Source organism: Lepidothrix coronata, unplaced genomic scaffold (assembly GCF_001604755.1).
Source record: "Lepidothrix coronata isolate B3197 unplaced genomic scaffold, Lepidothrix_coronata-1.0 Scaffold194, whole genome shotgun sequence".
NCBI lineage: Eukaryota > Metazoa > Chordata > Aves > Passeriformes > Pipridae > Lepidothrix > Lepidothrix coronata.
The window spans coordinates 639,242-664,034 of NW_016690374.1; the positions used below are offsets into that span (position 1 = coordinate 639,242).

At 36.5% G+C, this 24,793-nt stretch overlaps 1 protein-coding gene across 14 annotated transcripts in view; it reads right to left on the bottom strand.

Annotated features, from left to right (window-relative positions):
* The window catches only part of ZMYM2 (zinc finger MYM-type containing 2), an 86,777-nt gene that overhangs the window by 30,770 nt on the left and 31,214 nt on the right, over positions 1–24,793 (bottom strand). For 13 of the 14 annotated variants that reach the window (XM_017831616.1, XM_017831623.1, XM_017831622.1 and 10 more), the window contains 5 exons: positions 23,969–24,181; positions 11,760–11,910; positions 10,914–11,029; positions 6,244–6,360; positions 5,536–5,686 (listed from right to left, as the gene is read on the bottom strand). In XM_017831616.1, coding sequence (XP_017687105.1) covers positions 5,536–5,686; positions 6,244–6,360; positions 10,914–11,029; positions 11,760–11,910; positions 23,969–24,181 — 748 coding nt within the window. The remainder of the gene's footprint in view (positions 1–5,535; positions 5,687–6,243; positions 6,361–10,913; positions 11,030–11,759; positions 11,911–23,968; positions 24,182–24,793) is intronic. The other variant, XM_017831627.1, reaches the window with a different exon arrangement.

Consider the following 24,793-nt stretch of genomic DNA (forward strand, 5'->3'; position numbering starts at 1 on the left):
TAACACCAAAAGGATGACAATTTAACGAGGACTACTGGTGTCGAACAATGCACAAGATTTCACTTGATACTCTTTACCATGTTAGAAATTAGCTCTGCATGAATAAAAAAAATCTCAAAATTCAGCACAACATGTACTCAAAATTTAAATGACGTTACTTGAACAGTATCAGTGTTCTCCCTCTACAGACAGAAGGAAGATAAACATAATCTCTTCCACAGCATATTTTTCAACTACAAGAACACTACCAGAAATACCAAAATCCAGGTTAACAAGTTAAAAATTTCAAGTAATTTCAGAAGATATGCATCCAACAAGCACTAACTGGAAACTACATCTACACAACAAGACTCTTCCACAAGTAGACTACCACAAGAACAAACTGCCCAGCTCCTCCATGTGTGTTTGCCTAGAAGACATGGAACTACGTTTTCCTTTGGCATGCCAAAAGCCTTCACTTGGTGCTTCTGTTGCAAGGGAACCTGTTAAATATTTCGTAAGGGACTTGTCCGATTTGAATATCCTGTCTCTTTTCCCTTACTCATTTTTATCAGCAGAAAAGAATATTTGAGCTTTTACAGTAACAAAATTTGTTTGAAAAAGCCATTTGCAGCTCAAAGATTTAATACCAGACTACTAAATCAGATGATGTGGTCTGAACAACTGCACTGTGCCATCAGAGTTCCCTAACGAAAACTGTCATGGCTCCAGGGGATGTCAGGGATGTCCCATTGTACCTTCTGTCCACAGCAGTCAAAGGAGGTCATATTCTCTCAGAATAGCTCATGCACCTCAAAATCCCTCCACGTTTGACTTCCCCTTCTCTACAAACCTGACTTGTGGGAAAGCAATATATTCCCTTAGTAACAACATGACTCTTGCAATTGTCAAAGGGCATTTTTATGGATCATACATTTTATAGCATTTAGGACGTGTTTTGCTTTTCATTTGTACCCTTTTGCCAGGATATTCCAACTCAGCACCAAATAACCTTCAAAGAGAGTCACCAGGAAGCTGATATTTTAGGTTAGAATTTATCTCAAGAGAGACATGGCCAAAAGTGGTCATGAGCAAAGCCAAACTCTCTAACATGGTAGGCTACAACTGAAAAAGCACCACAGCAAGAACAAGTCATTTTAACATGGTAGGCCTCTGTCAAAAGCTGCAGAAAGGTGAGGCAATGGCTCTGTGAAGTACAAACCCAAGAGCTAGCAAAAGAAGATTTCATTATGCAAAACACTTAAGTGTGATATGAAATTTTACATATACTAAATATCTTCCCCCCCTATAACCACATTCTATACTACTTACCAATGCTTGACAGCTATCGCAAAGCAGTATGCAGTTAGCAAGTTTCAATTATACCATAAAATTTTGCATAAAAAAGGATGCTTTCCTACAGTCTTCAAAAATTTCTGTATGCTAGCCCAAATACTGTCCATTTTATTTTTAAAAGCTGTATCAGTGCCTCTAAAATAGATAGTTGATAATGTAAACTATTACAAAGATGTGTTTAAACAGTTTCTGTAGCCCTCACTTTAAAAATAATGAGACCAAACATCAGGAACAAAGTGATTCAAGCAGGCTTGATGGCAACTCCCTTCATCTAGGGGAACACAGCAGCTTGGCATAGCTTCCTTGGTCCACTGACCAGAGAAACGCAGAAACTATAACTAAGTCTTAGCACACTTCATATCACATGTCAGTTTTTAAATCAGTTTTTTTCAGTTTCTAATAACAACAAGAATTGCTATAAATTTCAGGTAGTATCTTAATTGGTTGTGAAACACTATTCTGTAAGCATCTGTATAAGATTTAACACACATTTAGGCTAATCTCAATTATCTGTAATGTTTTCATGTAAATCTAAAAATTAATCAACTAATCGTTTAATAGTATACTTTACTGAACAATTCACTGTGCAGCAGTGGTCAGTAAAATCCCACTGTAAAATCTACAATGCTTTAAATGAAGGTTAAAGACATTCTAGACATTCTCAGTTCTATAATCACTTAATTTTCTAAATTTCTTTTTCTACTTGCCAGCTTGACAGTATTTCAAAAGAGGTTATCTCTACTCAGATGAAACATCAGAATTGTCTACACTGGGTTTAATTTGCAGAATCCATAATTCCCAGAAAGTTATTAGCATGCTGTCAAGATGACAGTACAGTTGCTGGTTTCATAGCTGTCTTTTATCTGTATTATTCGTTTGAAAGGAATTCCCAAGCATCAGATAACTGAGTTACTCGACAGCTTATTGACCTTCTCCTTCCAAGAAACAGACTACTGGATATGAATCAGTGTTATTAAAATTTGCATTATAAAGTTATTAAGCCTGTGTTATTTAAATCGTAACACTTAGTTCTACTAAAAAGATGAATTGAATGCAAAATAAGTCTACAAGTAAAATAAAAATTATGGTGATACTCATCATAAAATAGTTTTATTGCTGGATTGCCAAAGATTTTTTGGCCTAGACTCTCAGAAGGGATATATATTAACAAAAACAAACAAACAAACAAGAAAACCCACCTCCAAAAACCCCAAGCCCCAATAACTTTAAGATTTCCTCAGGACTCAAAACTTTCACAGCCTATCCTCAGTTGTCACTCACACAACTATACATACATAAAAATCCACAAGCAACTTTGATTTTCTTTAGTGTACATAATATGCATCTTATTTAATTTAGATACTGGTAGTTTGGAATGCACCATTCTAGTGGCAAAATACCAGGACAGTTTAATTTCCAAAGCCTCAGCACCAGGGGAACAGATTAAACTCTTTCCAGTAGTCCATTCAGGTTGTTCATTCTCCACAAAGCATCCAACTTTTGAACAAAACCAGAAAAAACATACTACACTCTATGAAAGAATTAATAACCATCTTTAGCACAAAATCTAGGTCAGTTCTAATTATACCTTACTGTAATGGAAGTTTCAGCTACTCCCTGCACATATTTTTAAATATCTCAAAAGAAACATATAAAGAAAGAGAGTTGGAATGAAAGTGCACAGAAATACTGATCCCAGAGACTTTAATGTGGTTGCCGGGCTTTGTGTGTAAATACGTATGTATATGTAGGTGTAAAAAAACCCTCAGGTATGAAGAATATGAGCAGAACAATGATGACACCTTTAGTACTCCAGCTAGGCAGTTCTAAGCAGTCAAGAGATATTTGTCATTGATGTATGCCATTATGTATGCTTTCCCATCACTTTGCTTGAAGATAAACAAATAAGTACACTAGCAGAAATTTCAACACCTCTTTACTTCTGCTGATTTTATCTAGGACCCTTTAAAAACACATCCCTGAAATTTCCCAGTATTTTCCCTTGAGAGTTCAATTTCTTCCACAAATGCCAGTAACTTCTGTGACTGAGTACTTTCAGCTATTCCTTCTCAAATAGTGATACATTGTCTTCTGGTGAAGAATAATTGCATGCTCAAAAAAATAATCTATATTGGTGAGGTTTCTTGAACACTTTGCAATATCAAAACCAGGATGGCCTCCATATCCAACAAGTATTTGGTACTTCTACTAGTTTTTCTACTTGACAAACAGTTGGACGTGTGTCTGGGAAAAGGCCATGACACCGAAGACAAACTGGTGGTGTGTAGGTGCCTGGAAAAGGGGGAAGCAGCATCTATCAGCTCTGATGATGGAACTTCTATTTGTTGACCTCCACTCTGTCCACCAGAAGTCCTGGCGCTCTTCTTCCCATGTCAGACCTAAACACTGTTAACTCTTAGATTGCACTATTTCTGTAGCCATTGATGACAATCATTGGTTTTCCTTTAAAATACATGGTCTAGGTTGTTCCTATGGAATTTCTGTCCAGTTCAGCAGATTATTTGCATCAGGAACACATCAGCTCTTTGTCATATGCATCATCTCAGCTACAGCTTGTAGATATGTGCTATATTTATTCAAGTTATAATCTACTTAAGGGTGCTTTTGACTACTCTCTCTCTATTACTCAGTGGTTCAGACCATCACAATAAGCTGATAAAATTTGGTTTTATGATAACATTGCACATATTCACCCTCAAAAAAACAGTATTTCCTCCTAAGCTGGTAGTCCAACACTTGCAAAATTCAAGACTAGCACTAAGACATCTGGCAATAGATTTCCCCCACTTAGTAACTATATTCACACAGCAGAGACTGATTTTATTTCTTTCCTTTCTCAAATCTTCCAATAGGAAACACAAGTCCTCACTTATTTCAAGCCTCCTCATACAGAAGTAGTAATATGGTATAGCTGGCATTATGAATCTTACTAAGTTTGTTGTGATAGTCACCAGGCTTTAAAATGAGGGAGTTATTAATATTCACAGTAATACAAGCATATACTGTAATCGCCAGAAAAGTAGTTTGCTCTTGTTCAAATATATTCTGTGGAATTGTTTAATTCATAGAATCAATTTCTAGCTAGATGTTGCTGAGCACTGCAATGATACACTGTGAAGGTGGGCCTTGCTTCGTTCTTTTTTAACTCTCCAGCTATCACTTTGCAGTCCAGAACACAGCAAAAAAAACTAAGTCACCATACTCCATTGTTTAGAAACAAAAGATTGCAGAGTCCAGAGTTATAAGGGAATGGCATGGAAGGAAGGCTGCCTCCAATCCTGCACTCCACCCTTCCCCAGCTTAACAGGATCCTCCTACAAGTAAATGGGCACATCTACTGTTTAATCTGCTTGAAAGCAGAGATCTTCAGCAGGGTTTATCAATTGACAGTGAAAGCCTTTTTATTATAACTAAAGAAAAACAATATTCACCATATTCTTGAGAGATAGGTCATCCAAACCCACAGTTAAATTTCTAAGGACTTCTAAGATCATGATTAAATACCAGTATCAAAGGAGAGCTCACCAGAAGTGGAAAGGATTGGTCCTCGTTAAGACTCTATTTTGCTGTTTCTATTAAAACCATGCTTTAATGCAACTTTAAAGAATCCTATGCCCATATAGTTCCCTTTTAGTTTGTATTCTTTTTGAAAATTTGAATAATTAGTCAAAAAAATTATAGTGACAGTAATCAATACACATCAACAGGCATCATTCAAGTTATTGGTTAAATAACCATTCTAAGCCAACATAGAACTTCCACAGTTATATTAAATTTTGAAAATACTAATCAAAGAGAAAGTTTGGTATTCATCAGTGCAGTTACTGTTGGTATATACTCTGCTAAACAAATTTTAAAAATTGATTTTTTTGCGCACATGTAGATATGCATGTGCCTACATATGTGTATGTATTTATACACACACACACACTCAAGAGCGTTACTCGCTCGCTCTTCCTTAACCTGGAGCAAGTGGTGAAAAGCTCTAAAGGCAGTTCAGATAAATTAACAAGTACGTGCACTTCATTAATAATAATGATGAAGAAACTTCTGGTTTAGCCTCAAATACACTAGAATAAGTTGGTACCTTAAATTTTAACATTAAATATTATCAAAGTAAGTCAACCACAGTAGAACTACAATGACCAATACCTTAAAAAAAACCAAATACATACATACCTTCACTACAAAAGGGTCTTTTGATACCAGAGAAATTCACCGTCTCATGCAGCGTTTTCTCTTCTTGACAGTATTCACAGTATGTAACTATGCAGTGCAGTTTCTTATAATCATCAGAACATGCTCTGCTGCAGAACTGATACACTTTGTTCTAAATGCAAAGTTGCAAAGCATCATGAATAGGGTTAATGGATAAAATATTAAGGTCTGGATAGTGCAACTTTAAATAATAGTTGCCATTAAGACACAACTTGCAAAGTATACAGAAGTGCGAACACACAATGACTTCTAATGCTAAAAATTACCAAATTCCAATTAAGCTAATAGTGAGTGCTACAAATACTCTTCATTTCACGTGAAAATACTGAACGGAAAATATGCCAATCAATCTTAGCATACCCTCTTTAGATACTTCTCTCAGTTCATAGAGAAGTGCAAAAACTGAAGATGAAAGCAGATTTCAGACTTACAGCTGACCTGAGAAATTACATTTTTCTTTAAATTCCACAGATACTATATATGAACAAAGACTTCTACTTTTATCCATACTGAAGTTAAATGATATTCTACAGAACTAGGTAGATTTTAACTGAACTTTTTAAGCTTCAATACCTTATAAAATATCTACTAGAAAAATTGTACTGGAGCTCAAAGTCTAAACTTTTTAACACTTCATCATTGTCATAATAATACCAAAAAACCCCTTACCTCCCATTCCAGTACTTCTGGCTTTGAACAAAAAGAACTTTTGCAATAATTGCATTTCAACTGAATATCACTGGGAGAGACAAACTGACCATTTGTTGAAGACTGCACACTGAGAGTCTGAAAAACATAATAAATATATATACATACATCACTAAAAAAGAAAGTTACTTCTAAAATGGTGGGTTTTCTCAATTAAGCTTATAGTGTTCAAGAATTTGGGAGTTTATAAATAAACTCAGGAGCATTATGGCAAAAGCATAGCAGGTTAGTCTTTTACCTTAATTCCTTTCCTGTTGTCATCTTAGGTTTTCCAGTTTTGAATCTCTACCCTTGCTTCCACCATAATTACTTTAACTCATGTTTCTTTTACCGTACCTTTCTAATATCTATTATTAAAGGGTAAATAAATTTTTATAAAAATGAAAAAAAGTCTCCACAAACTGAACACCTGTTAATCACAAAACACATCTTTTCAGATAAATACACTTCACAGCTTGCATCATTTTGGTCACAGAAGCTCAGATAAAGATCCAAAATGAAATATTTTCAAATCCAAACGTCACCAAGGCAGATTATCAATATCTTACTTAACCATACCACTTGAAAACACAAATATTAAAGTAAAAGGCTTTCAGTGAGAAACCACACATCTACTTAGATTAAGAGAAAACCACTTAACAGTCCTAGCTAGCCTCAATCACCATGGCAGGACGATGCAATTATTAAATTTTTATACAGTTATTCAAACAATCCAGGCTTTTAAGATTGAGAAAAATACTACAGATTGCATGTACAGGTATGAGAATTTAATTCTGTAACTGAGCGATTTCTTTAATGCATTTCTGAAGCAATCAGTAGATAAGAGAACTCAATTATACAATACCAGTATCTTCCAAGTAGGTCTTATGTGCATACAGAACAGTCTTTTTGCACATTCCCTGCTCAAGCAAGAAATACTGGTGTATTACACATGCCATGTTCAAGAGGAAAAAATCTGAATCAGTAGCAATCACAGACAGTTGAAGAATCCAGAGGAAACATTTCTTACATCTGTCTTCTCAAGAAACTTTCCCACACTGTTTGCTACAAGACAAATATATTTAAAGGCAAGTTCTCTTCAGACAGATTTGTTACTACCTCTCCACCCTGTAACAGTGAAAATTCAAAACATTTCTGCTACAGGATACTTTTCTTCAGACTCTCATGTTAGTAAGGGTTTACCTACACTAAAAAATAAAGAAAAAATTGCCATGAGACTTATTACTGATATAAACCCTGACATAGGTGGCACTGCTATGGGCTAGCTAGCAGTACCAGCAATATCATTTTATGCAGATGCATTAATTCTGTGTCAGGAGTTTGCAGACATGAAGTAGTCATGCACATTTCCTAATCACAGGCAGGACCTGAGAACCAAATGCCATACAGAAGAAAAGATGACACCTTTATCCCAATGGCCCACTGGCCCTTAACAACTTTAACAGAGATGCACACACACGGTATTGCCATACTTTTCCCATTATATCCAGCAAATGACCCTGTGGTTGAGTGAGGTTTGCTACACTTTGGCTGCTCTAAATAAGGTGCTGAAGACTTGCACTAACATGGGAGCCACAAAGGTCCAACCTGTGCCCTTCTGCATTTGCAGGTTTCTTCACAGAGCAAACACCATGCTCAACACAGGCTGTCATATGGGTCATGTAAGCACCATGGAAATCCTAGGAGCTCTAGCTGAAAACTAAAAGCAAGTATACCCACCACCTCCAGTTCAGGAATGAAGGAAATGTAAATAACTAGCAGATGTGGCAACTTGTACAGAAACACTGAAGATAGAGGGAGGAATGAAGATGAAATCCTGCTTATAATTAAGGACTGCTTCTATATAATATTTTAATGAGTCAAGATGACATGGCATACAGTATTTTCATCATCTTGCCTTTCCTTTAACTTACAAGATATTTACAGTATCTTTAGAAATTATGTGGGAGTATTATTACACACAGAGAATAACACAGCAAAAAAGATCATAAATTCATTAAAAGCTTTCCCAGGTCCCCCTGAACAGCAAGGTTTTATTTATGTTGTGCTTGAACAAAGATATCTTTGAAGTCATGTAGATACATTCTCTCTTTTGAGAGCCCGTCCTGAACAACGAGAGCATGGGAAGTGCCAAGCAAAGCAAAAAATCACTGTAAAGCCCTTTTCAGCCTTCAACGCAACCAACTCAAACTGCTTTAAGTTGCCAAATTACTAATGAATAGTAGGCAGGCACAATCCAGGACTCTTCTGAGAAGACCACCATAGCAGTACAGCTTCTGGCCTCCCCCTGCCACCACAGCATACATGGCAGAAGGGTTATCCTTGCTCACAGCAACACAAAATCAAATTGTGGAAACATTTCTATACCTAAGTGTTCATGTGGAAGAACTAGTAGGCTGCCAGACTCTGGTTAGTTTTTTTTCTAGTTGAGAAAAAAAAAGAAGTCTTTGAAAGAATCAAGTTGTTCTTAATGTGAATGAGAGAAGCAAACACGTATGAGGAATCTTTGACATACTGCTATCGACCAGGACTGTTCCACATGCAAAATCAAGGGCATGAAATGAAACACGGAAGGAACTAAACACTCTCCTCATGCTCATGCACACACAGACCTTCCAGCCTGAGCATGGAAGCCTCAATTATTGTTATTATGATCAAACTTAGAAAAGTATTTTTGTGTGTGTGCACATGCGAGTCCAAGAAAGACAGATGTAAAGTATATAATGAAGAACACTTCCAGACAACCATCACAATGCTGAAAGAGAACAATTATCTAGAAACAAAAGGTTATTTGTAAGATAAAATTGTAATCAACCCTAAAGTACTGTGAACAAATTGTGAATTTAAGTATTCCAACCCATTTGTAAACTAAAAGGACTAAAATCTTTGCAGAAGGGAAGAGACACAGCCCTGCAATAGCAACTACTCTATTCTGAGAAGGATAACCCTTGAAGAAAAAATGTCTAGGAAAAACAGGTACGATAAGAAAAAGGAATGAATACGATCACAGCAAATTAAAACAACAGTTATCTCCATTAGGAAACAGTGACAAATATGGAACCCTATAGCAAATTGGACATTTTTTCAACTTAGGTTTAATGCCTTGCATGTCTCTTAGGTATAAAAGAAGCCTCAAGGGAACACCTTCAGTCCAATGCTCACATTGTGGTATACCATCCTTTCCACCTAAACACTGCGTGAATAGAACAGAGAAGCTGTTCTCATACATTAAGCTCTTACCTAATGGTGAATACATTTTATTCTTCTACATGAATATACAAAAACTATCAAAAGCTAAAACCTGACAGCGCTGTCTGAGCAAACCAACTGTAAGCAAGTGACCACCTACCTGTTCTTGGTCTTTACTGAGAAGTCACAGACTGTATGGCTGCTCAAATTAATACAATATTGAAGGGAAGAGATCTACATGCAGCACTGAAACTGCAACAGAAGCGTCAGCAAGGTCTCAGTAAGACCGGAAACCCACAACTAGCATTAACTGATCTGGCACTTATATTCAATAATGTCGTTTAATGCTGACTTATATGCAAATCCAAAAAAGTTTAGGCTGTTATTTGGCATTCACTCATTTTATTTGTTCCAAGAGCTCTTGAGGCCACAATTAATTGTAAGATCATGTACAATAAAACAGATGCTAAATGAGTTTGCAAGAAGTATTACAGATCTGTCACGGCATACTAACAATCTGCAGCTATTCTGTTTATCAGTTCCACTGACAGACATCTACCAAACTGGTTAGGATGGAAACACAGAACATGGCTACATGATGGATATCCTGGATAGGATATATTAAGGAAGCAATTAAAAGGCTGATTTGCTGTCCAGTTGACAGAAAACAGAAAAGTTCAATGGCAAATGGGAAAATCGTGTGTGGGTGTAACTGTTCAACAACACATGAGGAGGCAATTATCAATCATACAGACCACATTTGGGAAAACTGTTTTCACAGACAAAAATTGAAACATTTTCTTTACAAATATTCTTTGATCACCTAGAGATGAATCAGTACAACACATTTCCCATATGCTTTAACCTTAAGTCATATTAAAAATATGACAATTTCAATAAGTATTGAAGCATCTTCCAATGTGCCTATCACTGGCCTTGCAGTTTCTGGACATAACTTGAACAGCTAGTTTCATCCATCAACAAAATGGCTTAGGCTCTAACCTTTCATTTCAGAGACAGTCACTCTACCCAGTGACAGACCTTTACTAGTACTGTATTCAATATGAGAATTCTGTTACCACATTTAGTATAAAAGAGACTAAATTTGTTGATCTTCAATGTAAATTAGCAAGGCTCACCTCTGTGAAAAGGCTGAGGTGATAAAAATAAGATAAGTAGTGATATTGCTTTGTGTTTTCTTATGATATCAAGGAGAAATTGGTTGTTATTATCTGATTTTATACGTTTAAGACAGCAGCCAGTGTTACCATTATGAAACAGTATTTTAATCAAAGAAATTGTTAGGAGCCAGAATTATCTGCTATGTTAATTATAACTCATAAGCACGTATATACAAGCAAGTTAGTTTAATATGTAACTACTTAACACAGACATAGGCACACAAATATTTAGGGAGGAAAAGGTTTAACACAACAGCTAACCTGAAATTTAGCTACACAACTGGAACTGCAAAAGTTGTACAGTTTTCCATCAGGCATTGTGGCTTGATATTGAGGTAAAGAGTTTCGTTTACAAAAGTGGCAAATAATTTCCATACCTAAAAGAAAAACGTAGTTTACAAACAAAATAAACACAAAATAGTCGTGAAAAAAAAAAGTATTACCCTTTCCACTATTTCAATGTAAAAAGCTATGACTTGTCTGTTTTCCAGTCAGCTTCTAGAAGTCACACAAAACTAAAGATCAGCATTAAATATGAAACCGCACCTCCTTCCATAAAATTCACTAGAGCATTTTCAACTTCAGGTTGAGATCTATGACTGCTTTGCATATTGAAGAATATGTGTTTTGAGTTATCTACCAGTTCCTTTCACCTGGATTAAAAACTTTACCTAGACAACATCAATATGCATGGTAACTACTTCCTTCCTTCTCCATCTCTTGGTTGAGGAAAAAAAAATGGGGTATGGTTAGATCACATAAAAGAGAATATGAATTCATGAGCACAAAAACTACACTATTATTCTGTGACATATCAGAGCACATTATGTACAAGCATTTTTTCACAGGAGGTCTTAAGACAGTTGAAAATTGTTTTCAACACCAAGAAAAAAGGCTGGTGGGGAAAATGACCCCTCATGGGTCCATTTGCTAGTGTTCAACATAAGATGGTCTTTTTCTCTTTTGTTTTTAAAGAAGTTAAAACCCCCTATGAAGTCACATCTGCATAGACTAAGCGTAAAATAAAACCACCCACCCCCAGTCTTCAAACTTAAAAAAAAAGTCTACTCTTAGCAGTGATGAAAATCCACCATCCTTTTCACTTACTTTGTGATTTTGCATATTTTGATTTGTGTGTGTTCATGCATACAGTTGAGCAGTATGGCTCCATATATCCATTAGGTCCTATGCACTGAGTCATGTCAAAAAACCTGCACTGAGCTCTGCAGCCAGTACAAGATGTTAATTTGCCACATTTCTAAAACACAAAACAAAGTAAAACAATGATTAGTTAAAACTACGCTTGGCTTTTGACTTTAAATTATGGTCTTAAAAAAGAAAAAACAAACACAGAAAACTTATTTCTGCAACCTGCTCTTCCATCAAACCCTTCCTATAATCAACCACCTCTCATAATCACCCTCTTAAGAGCATTCGGCACTATGGTTGGGTCTCTTACTCCTAGGGAAAAGCCAGCTAAAACTATTCTGTGTAAAGACAAAACACATACACACACACCCCCTTCAAAAAAATCAAACCAACCAAAGTATCCCAACTCATTCCAAATCTCACCATCTGTGAACCGTGATAAGAGTATACAGCAAGTTGTGCTGAGTTGGAGAGTCTGAAAGAACTCTGTTCCTCTCTCCTCTCTGATAGGACAATGGTTGTTAGGAAAGAAACAGGAATCTGGCATGCCAAATATGATTCACAGAATGGGTAAGGTTAGAAGTGACCTTTGGTCCAACCTCCCTGCTCAAGCAGGGTCTTCCTAAGGCACATTGCATAGGATTGCATCATGATGGTTCATGAATATTTCCAGTGAGGGAGACTCCACAACCTCTCCGGGCAATCTGTTCCATTGCATAGTCACCCGTATAGTAAAGAAGTTATGAAGAATAAATAATGGTCCTAAACTTTGGAAAGAAAGTATTTGTACCCTCCAGTCCTCCAGGCAGGAGGAACACATTGCAGAGTTTCTATGTTCCTTATTGAAGTCAATGAGGAACTGTGATCTAGTAACAGACTCAATTTTGACATCTCTCAACACAGCAGTCAGTGCATCAAGTTTTCCACAGAATGGAACAAATGTTCTATAAAAAGCACAGAAAAGCTGCACCAAGCAGAAATACTAATGACGCAGTCAACATACAAAATCAATAGTTCTGATGTGCTACATGTATTACATGTCAGTGGTAGGCAAGTATCTCAAGCACCATAAATCAAGTTTCAGAAAAAAATATCTAGACACCTTCCCTGACCATACAAATAGTATCATGTTTTCGATAGTGATCACAGAAAATTCCTCATTTCAATAGTGATGAGCCTCCTACCAGACAGGTTCTTGACTTAATGAGCACTAGAAAAGACCCTATCATAACTTAGGCACTTTAGATTTCCTGCCTTCTGTTGAGAAATTTTGGCATTACCTCTTCTTCTTTCCCTATTCTCAAGGACTGAAGGGGGAAGCAAAGGCAAAGTATGTTTCACAGGTGCTTCACTTTGATCAGACGAGAGAAGCTTCAGAGGATATCTTTGCTCTTCCTATCTTTAACTACCTACATTTGAGAACTAGCTAAATCCAGTCTCACAGACTGCCAGTTCTATAACATGTCATCTTCCCTATAATAAGAGCATGCGGACAAAAACATACAAATACACATGCCTGTACCACAAACTGGATGTAGCACCTTGCAGAGAACAGCAAAATTTCCACATGCTGCTTTGGTGAAACCTTTGCTGTGGGTTTCCTCCAAAAAAGGGTATCTGTCAAGATATCAAGCTCCTGCCTAGAGCAGAGTATAAAGCACAACTCCGTGATCCTTCCTTCCTATCTTATTTTTTTCTGTGTACCTTTAAACATGTTACCCAGCACCTAATTATCTTCCTAACGAGCCAAAATATTGACGAAATTCACGCTAAGTACCAAAACCAAAATGCAGCAATTATACTGTTCTATGAGTCAGAGATAGTCTGACAATATACATTCATCTCCTCTGACAGGTTAATAGACAAAGAAGGGCATCAAGAAAACTCCACACAGTATCACCAGTAACAATACAGGAGGCTACATTTATAAAGGACTTGACTTCTTGGAACATGCCTAATGGACAACCACTATAAAAAAAAAATCTGCTTGCACAAACATCCTTGGTATCTCTAGAATAACCTCAAACGTAAATCTAGAAGCACTGAAGCAAACATGCTGGCAAATAACTTAACAGAGAGCATTCAGCAATATAATCAGAAAATAATGCACAGGTAAATGAAACTTGCACAAGTTCCATGTCTGAAAGAAAAATCAGAGGCCATGGTGACTTCAAGAAACAGCAAGATAAAAGTACAAGTTTAGTAAATTAATTTATACTAAGTAGATCAGAGCATAACTGGAAAAAAATCGTGTCAACAAACTACACATTTTGACTAAAATTCCTTGAAAGCTGAAATACCTTTTGCTAACCAGCATCTCAATTAATGATGCACACAAAGAACAGTGCAACAGCATGTCAATCACTTCTAAATTTCATACATCTTCAAAATTTGTTTTTTTACCGATTTTTACCGATTTCACTCTAGCTTTTTCAGACTTAAAGCAACAAGAAAAATCTTTATTAATACCTAGTAATAATCTAGCAAATGCAGATCTAATTTATCAAGATTAATAAGAACACAAATTTCCAAAAAACCTGTTAAGGATGCAGAAGATCCTATCAGTGGGTAGAAACAAAATCATAATAGCAAATCTCTCATTTTATTCTTGTCATAGCAACTAAGAAGAGTGTTCAAGCATTCCTGCATTATAGAAGTTTAAACATGCTGTTACACAAGTGAAAAAGATAGGACACTGGTGGAAAAAGAAAATTAGAAAGCCTAAAACCTCTTGAAATTTATTGCTTCTAAAATGTTGTAATCATCGTCTCCTTCAAGCTGAACATTTTTCTTGCATTTTTTATTACTCTTTTTCACAATTCCTAAACTTGCAAGCTTGAATATTAAAACCATTCTAAAGACAAAGGGTACAACACTATTATTAAAAAAAGATTAAAGCATACTTGAAAGTATTCAATCAGTATTAAACAGGTATCTCAAACATTTATGCTTTTTAATAGTCTAACTCAAAGACTTCCTCCTGTCCCATGGTTTTGAATAGCCCTATCACAAACCAAGACTTTTGTCCTGTTCTTATGAAATTTCCAGATGAGACTCTCTCTTCTCAAGGTTCTCAGGTAACTTATATTTTTACTCTCATATTCATCACTTGTTCTCTTCCATCTCTAAGAATCTGTAGTTTTAATTCCTTTCTGTAGAAAAAGTAACATTTGAGAATCCTTTCCATAAAAGGACCCTTCTAGCTGGCATAAACAAATAGAAGATTCCCTAAACCAAAGAAAACTATAGTAATACGTAGGGTCAAAGAACATCCTTATGAGGTAAGGATTTTTGGCCTGAAAACAAGATAACTCAGGAAGATAATGACAGAACCAAAAATGGTATGATGTAGGGCACTATGGATCAACTGTTCAGTGTTTTTCTAATATTAACAACTATAAGAAATCACATTAATATCAACAGAAGTTTCAAAACAAACAACAGAAGGTAGCTCTTCGTGTAACAAACAGCAGGTCAGCAGAACCTCTTACCAAAGAGAGTCATGGATGGAAAAACTGTTTGTATGTGTTCACAAGGAGACTGGACAAGCACTAATTAAAGAGATTCACCAAAAATAGCATACAGGAACATTGCATAAAGTTCAAGAGATTCCCTGACCTCTGGAGTCAGAAGCTGAGAATGCTCAGGGGAAAATATCCTAAGTACCTGCCCTGTTCTTACTCTTCCCTGCATGCCCACTTACATACCACAGGAGTCTCAATCCCTAACTGGCACCAGAACACCTTTCTCATATTCTTACTACAGTACATTTTTAATTTAGTATTTTAACCATCCTCAAGGAAAAGTGGGTGTTCAGAAAAGAAATCAAGGAAAATGTAACGCTGTTTCAATGTTGTTGATTTTACATGGCAGGAGACAAAAAGAACTTCACTGGTAGAGAGGAAAAACAGAACAAAATACCAAAATCTTCATTACTGATTAATTAAAGAGGGATCCAAAACTGCAAAACTTCCGGATTATTTTAAAAATCTCTGCTTCCTTTTTTGTTTCAGGAGTACAAAGTCACAGGATTAAATAGACTGAAGGGGACCTCCTAGATGTCAAGTGCAACCTCTTGCTCGAGGCAGGATCAGAGGTGGTTGTTCGGGACCTTGTCCAGTCAAATCTGAGTATCTCCAAGGACGAGCACTCCAAAACCCCTCAGGAGGATTTCACAACCCTTACAGAAAAAGCTTTTTCTCTAAAGAAGTTTCCCCTTGCTTTCAAGTTGTGTCTCTTGCTTCTCTTTCTTCTGTTCTGCAGCTCTAAGAAGAGTTCAACTTTGTCCTATTCTATCTACTTCCATCGGATAACTAATCCCCCTTTATGCTTCCAAGGCTGAACAAACAGGCTCTCCCAAGGTTGTCTTCCTATGTCAGGTGCTCCAGCTGTCTAAACATCTTGGTAGGTCTCCACTGAACTTGCATCAGTATGCCAATGCCCTTCATCCTGCGGAATCCAAAATTGGCCATGGTACTCCAGACGCAGTCTCAAAAACTCAGAAGGATGGGAGTCATGGGTCAAGAAAATCACTTCCCTTGTCCTGTTGGCTACACTTTTGCTGATAAAGCAGTAGGTTGCCTACATGGGCTGTGGAGTCTCCATCCTTGGAGATACTCAAAAGGATGTGGTCCTGGACAACCTGCTCCAGGTGACCCTGTTTGACTGGTAGGGTTGAGAGGATGACTTCAAGCATTGTGTGATACAATCCAGGACACAGTTGGCTATCTTTGCTGCAACCCTGTTCAACTTCACCAGGACACCCACGTCTTTTTCTCTAAAGGTGCTTTCTTGGCAGTTATCTTCCATTTCAGATGAAGTATTGGCTTTATCTTGTGCTTAAACTGGTATATCAACAGTAAGCAAAAATGACTATAAACAAAACCTGCAGTCAAGCTAGCTTCAGCTTCAAGTGTCCTTCAAAGATGGAATTAACTCAGAACCAAGTCACAAGAGAGAGTATCAAGCATTTTCCTTCTGGGAAATATGAAAACATACACACGTCTGAGGACTGTAATTTTAAGTAAAATTTAAGTAAAAACACTACCAAATTAGTGCAGAAAATTGTATCCATTACTAATTATAAATAAATTAAGTTAAGCCAGAGGCAAAATTTCTAAAGAATAATGGCCAGTGCTCTTTGAGGGGAACCTTGATGCACAGTAGTCTGACTACATGTGTCCCTCAGTACTCCACCTATATTCTGCCTTGAGATGACCTAATTTTTGCTAGCTTTGATTGCATGTTTGACCTCTTCCAAAGCACAGTCCATGGTAGATGCAGAAGTCTGAATATTCTCCTCTTATATTTTATTCTAAACTCATTCATTGTTTTATGACTTGTTGTATACCCTCTTAGAAGCTTAATTCTAGAAATAAGGTCTATTTCATGAAAGGTATCTCATGATAGATAAGACACATTATAAAACAATGTGATATGAAAACTCTTGCAAGTCACTAGATCTAGATACATTTCAAATATTCATTCCATCCACTAGGACGGTGTTGAACTCAAATGGACAACTACAAAAGTGGCTATCAAGATCCATGACAAGACATACCAGATGGATGGGATATATTCCAGAATTAAAAGAATTGTTTCAATAGAAATCCAAATTCCTTGAAATAAAGTTGACTTATAGGGTTTTTGAGGAATTTATATTCTTGCCATTATAACCAACTAAAATTTCAGGAATCTTGATCTTCCATTACATCTTACTGAAAGGAGCATGTAAGCTGTTGCATACATCCTACTAAGAAAAAAGATCATATTCCAAAATAAATGTCAGATAGTCCCATAAATGGAAGTAAGGAGGAGTTTCCAGAAAACAGAAGCAAATAAATAGTAGAAGAAAAGGTAGAACAGGATAGTTTCTAGAAGGATATGATCTGCATCAGAGATGCAAGAAACTTGGAGTCATAGATACCAAGAGGTCTCAAAAAAAATCCCCACACGACTAAGCAGGAAGAAAGGGAAAATAATTATTCCATGGTTGATAAAGATTTTGTCTTTTAACCATGGCAGAGGGTAAAAAGCATCTAACTATCTCCATTTGTAAAAGTGTACATAGTACTAGACAACAGTATTATCAGAGATTACTTAATACCAAACTAAGTATTACCTGAAGCAAACAAAACTGGTTTACCATATGAGGAAGAGATTCCACTATTAAACTATAGTTTGTACTGGCTGAAACCACAGAATTTCTCTTTAAGAGTGACCAGAAATGGGGGGGGGGGAAATTGAAGTCCATATTTCTAATATTTCAATGTAAAGGGGCTGTTCAACTCTCATAATTACTGACTTTGTCAGAGTATTTACTCTTGAAACAGACACTTGGAAATAAGAGTTGATAAAACAGTAACAACAGCAAGAAGCAGTCAATTTTGTAGTTAATTATGAAAAGGAGGACAGGAAGGACAGTTCTGTTTTAGTAGCAAAGAAGCACAGAAAAAGAACAGACACTGCATGGGACAAGACAAAGTTGAAAACCCCAGATGCTTCCATTAAAGTACTAAGTGACAAGACATTCTATCACTGCATTTGGTGGTATTTAAACCAGTAGATAACAATACACTGTACGAGACTAAGAACAAACTCTACATAAGCAATGAACTGTATGCTGCAGAAACGATACGCACATTGTCGTATACAATGAAGGCTCTTAAACCCCTGCACAGAAACAAAACAGATAAAATGAGTTTTAAGAGAGTTTCACAAAAGCAGTTGCTTGGCAAGGAGCAGAATAAGGAAGCACAACTGCCTAGGGTGGGGGGTTTTTTATTGCTTGTAAGCGAATAGCTTCAAGGGATGGCACAGCCCAGTTAGTCTCAAAGCACATTTAATAGCAAGTGTTCATGTAATCAAGGAAGTCAATCAAATGTACTTTCAGTTAGTATGGAAGAAAAATTTTTACTAGATAAAAAGATACTGCAAGCAGCCTTTCCAACTAGTAAAACACTCATTTGACTTCCATTCATCTAGTACTCACTTCAGTCCAGAGCTATTAAAAAACCTCTGAATAAATAGCTAGAGCTCCTTCCCCCCCTTTTTGACAGTAGATGAAGACCATCACTTCCAAAAAGCACCCAAAGAAAGCAAATCCCAGATAATATTCTAACAAGAATTCTAGTTATAGAAACAAAGCAGAAAAAGCAAAGAAACACCTAAAACTAGCAAGGCATTACATGCCTTTCATGGTAGAATCAAGAGCACTGTGGACTGATGAGGTCAGGAAGCAAAGTATATTTTAAAGAGGCATAGACTCAGCTTTAGCTTAGTTGAACAGCTGAAATTTGAAAGGTATGGTTGGTTGCACAAACTGAGTCACGGAATTGCACTTGTTCCCTAGAACAAGTCTGTCAAGTCTGTATCCAAATCCAGCAAATCACAACAGAACATGGAAACTTCCTTGAAAAGAAAGTTGACTAATTTTAGAGAGACAAAACAGAAACACTGAAACAACCTAAGTAGTTGTGGTTAATATGTACTTATGGCAGGCATATTTGAGGTCAGTTCTAATTTGTTGCATAGATACTGTAGTGATTCATTGGAAAATTAGTAATTTTTAAAATGGTTACATTTTCCTTTTAATGATATGGAATGCCTACGCAAAGAAATAAAATATTTCAGCATTTGCACAATTACATGGACATTTCAGATGTAATCTCATTCTCTTCAAGTGGTTTTGTTTTTTTTTGGTTGGTTGGTTGGATTTTTGTTTTGGTTTAGTGTCATTCTTTAAGTTCCTCTTGTTCCTCTACACGTAAAGAGTTTTAACCTTAGTGCAACAGTTAAAGTTTACAACCTAGCAGTAGTCATCATCTTCAGGTTTAAAAAAATATAACCACTTCCAAAAAGAGTTCTGTTGTGACGTTTTATTCAAATTGTTACAGTTACTTAACTTTTCAAGGAATGATTTTATCATTCTTTTCTCTTTTTAAAAAAAGCTTGACTTGCATTTTGTTGTCTTCACAAATGGCTGTTGTCATCGAGAAACTAATACGCTCTTGCATATAACTACAGTGAGCATTAATTAGGTTATCTTTATTAATTTTTTTATTCTTACAGAGATTATTTATAATTTCATAACTTTTTTATATGAAAGACACCTAAGCTCAGTAATCACTTTGAGTTTTAGGAAAGAAAGAACAGCCATCACCTCTCAGAAAAGCAAAACACACGATACAATATTAAAGATTATGTGTGTCTCAGTTTTAAAGCAAGTTCTGAAACTGGTACATAGGAAGCCAAGTGCATCCATCAACTCCAAAGGAGACTTAAGACACTTTAGAAAAAAACTGCTCTCCATCCCAGGAATAACACTGTTTCTTCCTCCCACCAACAGTATAAAGCAGAGGAAAGAAACCCTTCGTAGCAAATGTGTTACTTGCTGTAATCCCACTACTTGCCATTCTGAGAGCCACAGTAATTTTTATTACCCATAATTTCAAATTTTTCATTCCAATAACAAAAAAAATGTCCATGATAAATTATTGAAAATTAATTGTTCAAATCAGTGTAATATTTATTTAAAAAATTGGGATTAAGTAGATAGATAGGTACAATGAGTTTTCATTTATTACTACTACAAAGGTATAGCAATATTGATAGGTGTATGACATTAACAATATAAACTGCTTAATACAAAGCCCATACCAGTATGACCTATTTATTTTACAACTCTTTTTGTAAGAAAACATTTGCTAAAACTGTTAAGTGACAGACAATAATTACTTGTACAACATAACGCTGTAATCAAATGACAACACCAACTTTTTCTATATTATTGATTTCATTAAGTTTATTTCAGTATGTAATGACTCTCCCAAACTCTCTCCTTTACCAGTTCTCCTTTAAAAGCAGAAGAAAATATTGTTACAATTGAACAAAACAACCTACAATTTACTAATTGTGGTCCAGTGGGTTGTCAGTGACATTTTCTGAAGTCGAAATTTCTTTTTTAAAAACAGAATTCCTTGAACACATTCAATTCAAAAAACCTTAATGCAAATAAAAGTTCAAATCGAAATAAATCCCGCTAGACAACTAAATATTCCCAAATAACTGTGTCCTGAGTAACTTTGGACACCTACGGCATACACTAAAACTCCTAATTTTTGAGCAACATAGAATGGTTTGGGTTGGAAGGGGATCTTGAAGATCATCTGGTTCCAACACCCCTGTCATGGACAGGGACACTTTTCACTAGACCAGGTTGCTCAGAGCCCATCCAACCTAGCCTTGAACACCTGTGCCAGTGTCTCACCTCCCCCATGGTAAAGAATTTTTTCCCAATATCTAATCTAATCTAACCTACTCTCTTTCAGTTTAAACCCATTACCTTTTGTACTGTCACTGCATGCTCTTGCAAATAGTCTTGCCCTATCGGGAATTGCTACAGATGTCATTTATCTGGACTTCTGTAAAGCTGTTGACATGGTCCCCCACAACATCCTTCTCTCTAAATTGGCGAGTGATGGATTCTATGGGTTAAGTGGATTAGGAATTGGTTGGACAGTCACAGCCAATGGCTCAGAGTCCCACTGGACATCAGTGAAGAGTGGTGTCCTCAGGGATCCGTACTGGGACCAGTGTTATTTAATATCTTCATTAATGACATAGACAAAGGGATTGAATGCACCCTCACCAAGACTGCAGATGACACCAAGTTGAGTGGTCCAGTTGACAAACTTGAAGGACAGGACACCATCCAGAGGGACCTGGACAAGCTCAAGAAGTGGGCCATGGGAATCTCATCAGGTTTAACAAAACCAAGTACAAGGGGCTGCACCTGGGTATGGGCAACTCCCAGCATCAATACAGGCTGGAGGATGAACAGATCGAGAGCAGCCCTGGGGAGAAGGACTTGGGGGTGCTGGTGGATCAGAGGCTGGACATGAGCCAGCAGTGTGCACTTGCAGCCCAGAAAGCCAATTGTATCCTGGGCTGCATCAAAAGCAGCGTGGCCAGCAGGTCAAGGGAGGGGATTCTGCCCCTCTACTCTGCTCTGATGAGACCCCACCCGGAGTTCTGTGTTCAGCTCTGGGGTCTCCAGCATAGAAATACATCAACTTGTTGTAGTGACCCAAGAAGAGGGCCAACAAGTTGATCAGAGGGTTGAAGCACCTCTCCTACAAGAAAAGGCTGAGAGAATTGTGATTGTTCAGCCTGGAAAAGAAGAGGCTTCGAGGTGATCTAACTGTGGCCTTCCAGTACCTGAAGGGAACTTACAGGAAAGATGGGGCACTCCATCATAAAAAGCCACTAGGTTGGTCAGACAGGATTTTCCCTTAAGAGTTTCTCTTTATATCAAAAATACTCCAAACCCTTAACGCTCCAGAAATATCTGAAACCTAACAGTTAAGAATTATACTTAATCACCATTCCAAACCGGATGCACATGAGCACTCAAATAAAGCTTCTCACAGCCTATTACACTTGCACAGTACCAAATATTTCAACAAAGGAATTAGGAACCTGCTTGCATAAAATCTGCTTGTCAGAGTACACCAAAATAATGTGTCTTGATTTTAAAGGTTCTCTTAAGGATCCTCACAATAATACACAATACTTGACACTACTTGTGAAGGTTCTTGGTACTGCAAACTGCTCCTCCTCCCCAAATCAAACCAGAACATACAACTTGCTACCCATATCCTTCTCATTCTCTAATACATATGTAAACAGAAAATACAACAATATATCTGAACAAATAGAGTACATTCTGTCTTTAAAAGTTAAGTATAAATTTAGCATTCATCCTCTCAAAATTCCATGTTCACTTCATATTCCACGTGCAGTGTATGTTATATTGGTTGTGTGGGAATGTCTCAAGTTCAAAGTTAATCTCAGGCCTTTTTGTTTCTTCAAGACACAGTATTCAATATTTCTTCAAGTCTTTCCATGGCTTCTGGGCATGGCTATGTTTTTAGTATCTTGGAAACCTATCCTGTCCCTTTTGGCATAGCTGTGACAAAAGAATAATGCTTATGTTATGTTTCCAGTTACACCATTTCCAGATTTGCTCTTTACACATAGCATATACACAAGAACAGCCATCCCCAAAAGGATCAGAACTGAATGTCCAATGAGAAAATACAAATACACGAGGCAACATTAAAGAACCTTACAATATTCAGCACTGTGATGCCTCTTCTTCTCTTGGACCACTGGTTTCTTAAAAATGGAAAGAGATGAAGAAAGAACCCCATGCAATGTGCAGCACTGGGGCCACTCACATATTCAGGTTTGATTTTCAAAATCAGAAAAAGAAATTTCTTGCAAGTAAAACAGTACTGTGATATTTGAGAACACTACCCCTATAAACTCAGAGCAGAACATACCAAGCAAAAGAACCCAAACAAAAAAAACTAGAATACCCCAATGGCATATCCTCCCCAGAAATATTTAATATTTCAGAGCTATCCCATTATACTGTAAATGCTGTGGTTAACATTTAAACCTTCCAGCCAGCATTAGCAAGATGCTTCAGAGCTAAGATGGCTCTGTAATATGTAAAAGACATCAGCATCTGTTGTCTTGATTTGGAATTATTTTTAACCACAACAATTATTACTATCTTAACAATCTAAAGAATAAATTAAAAACAAACCAAGTAAAGAAAATGAAGGCAGAAAATTTAACACATGGAATGATGAGAGTAACAATATTTTTTTTAATCCTATGCTGTACAGTGGAGATTAGACAGTACAAGTACAGAGCCAAAGTGTAACCAGTTAGAGTCTTCTTGCAGCAATGTCCAACCTGTATGCTCTGCATATTTTTGAATGTTTCAACTGCATACAAGTGAGCTTTTATATCTAAAAAAAGAACTTAAAGACCAGTAAGCCTCTGTGTTGTGCTTGCTATTAATACACTTCAGATACACCCATTAGAAAGAAATAAAAGTTATTAACAGAAACTTTAATTTCAATTATATTTTCATTAATAACAAACAGGTATCGCTATTACAGCAACATTAAAAAAAGTCAGTAGTAAAAGTTCCATTGCAGCTACTTTGCCCTCATTGGCATTAATTTCATTTTTTGAAGTCTTTGTTACTTATGTTTTCTCATGAGAAGAAAAACTATGTTATTAGTAGCAGGATAAACTTAAGAAGTATTACTGTTTATTTAATTCTAATTTGTAGATAAAGAAATAATTACCTGCTTGTATTCACCAACGCAGTTCTGACAGCAGAATCTTTTTTGCTGACCATCAATAGTAAGAACATTGTTTCCAGCTCCTTTACTGGGCAAATACTCCCCACAGTGCTCACAGCAATTCATTATTAAACCATTTGCCATCCTGTATCTATTGAAGCAATGGTCACTGCACAGCTTATGAGTCATATTTTTAAAGCTAACTTCATGACGAATCTAAAAAATAAAAATAAAAATTATTCTATCACCACACAAGCACAAAGTTGCCTGAAACTAGTAGACTAGCCAGAACTCTTACATTCTAGTACAATAACTAAAACCAGATTATACTAGCTCACTATTTAAGAACAGAGATGCTTGAAATGACCATGAAATCTAGAAATAGGAATGGGTGCCTCTGTTGTCTCCAAAGTTCTATGAAAAAAATCTTGGACCCATCTGCTCTTTAGCCTATAAGGAAAGACCACAGGGAAGGATGTGGTCACTGCATATTACAGCAGGTCAATTTATGCGATTTTATAAAATGGTCAATTTGCAGGCTAACAACACAGCATATGAAGACTGGCCAGACACATGTGCTGTGTAAAGCAGTAGTCTAAACTATGGTGGGCTAGGTAACGGCATCAAGAGTAAATAAACACGTTCACAAGAATTCGAAAAGTACACATATTCTACAGATTTCTACAACCATCTGCGTTATCTTTCAAAAGATATAGTAAAAGAAGTAGGTAATACAGTAAAATCTTGACTTTTTTCCAACAGCAATTCTTCTACTGGGAGATCTGGGTTATAATTACAAGATTCTATGCCTAGTAGAACACATTATCA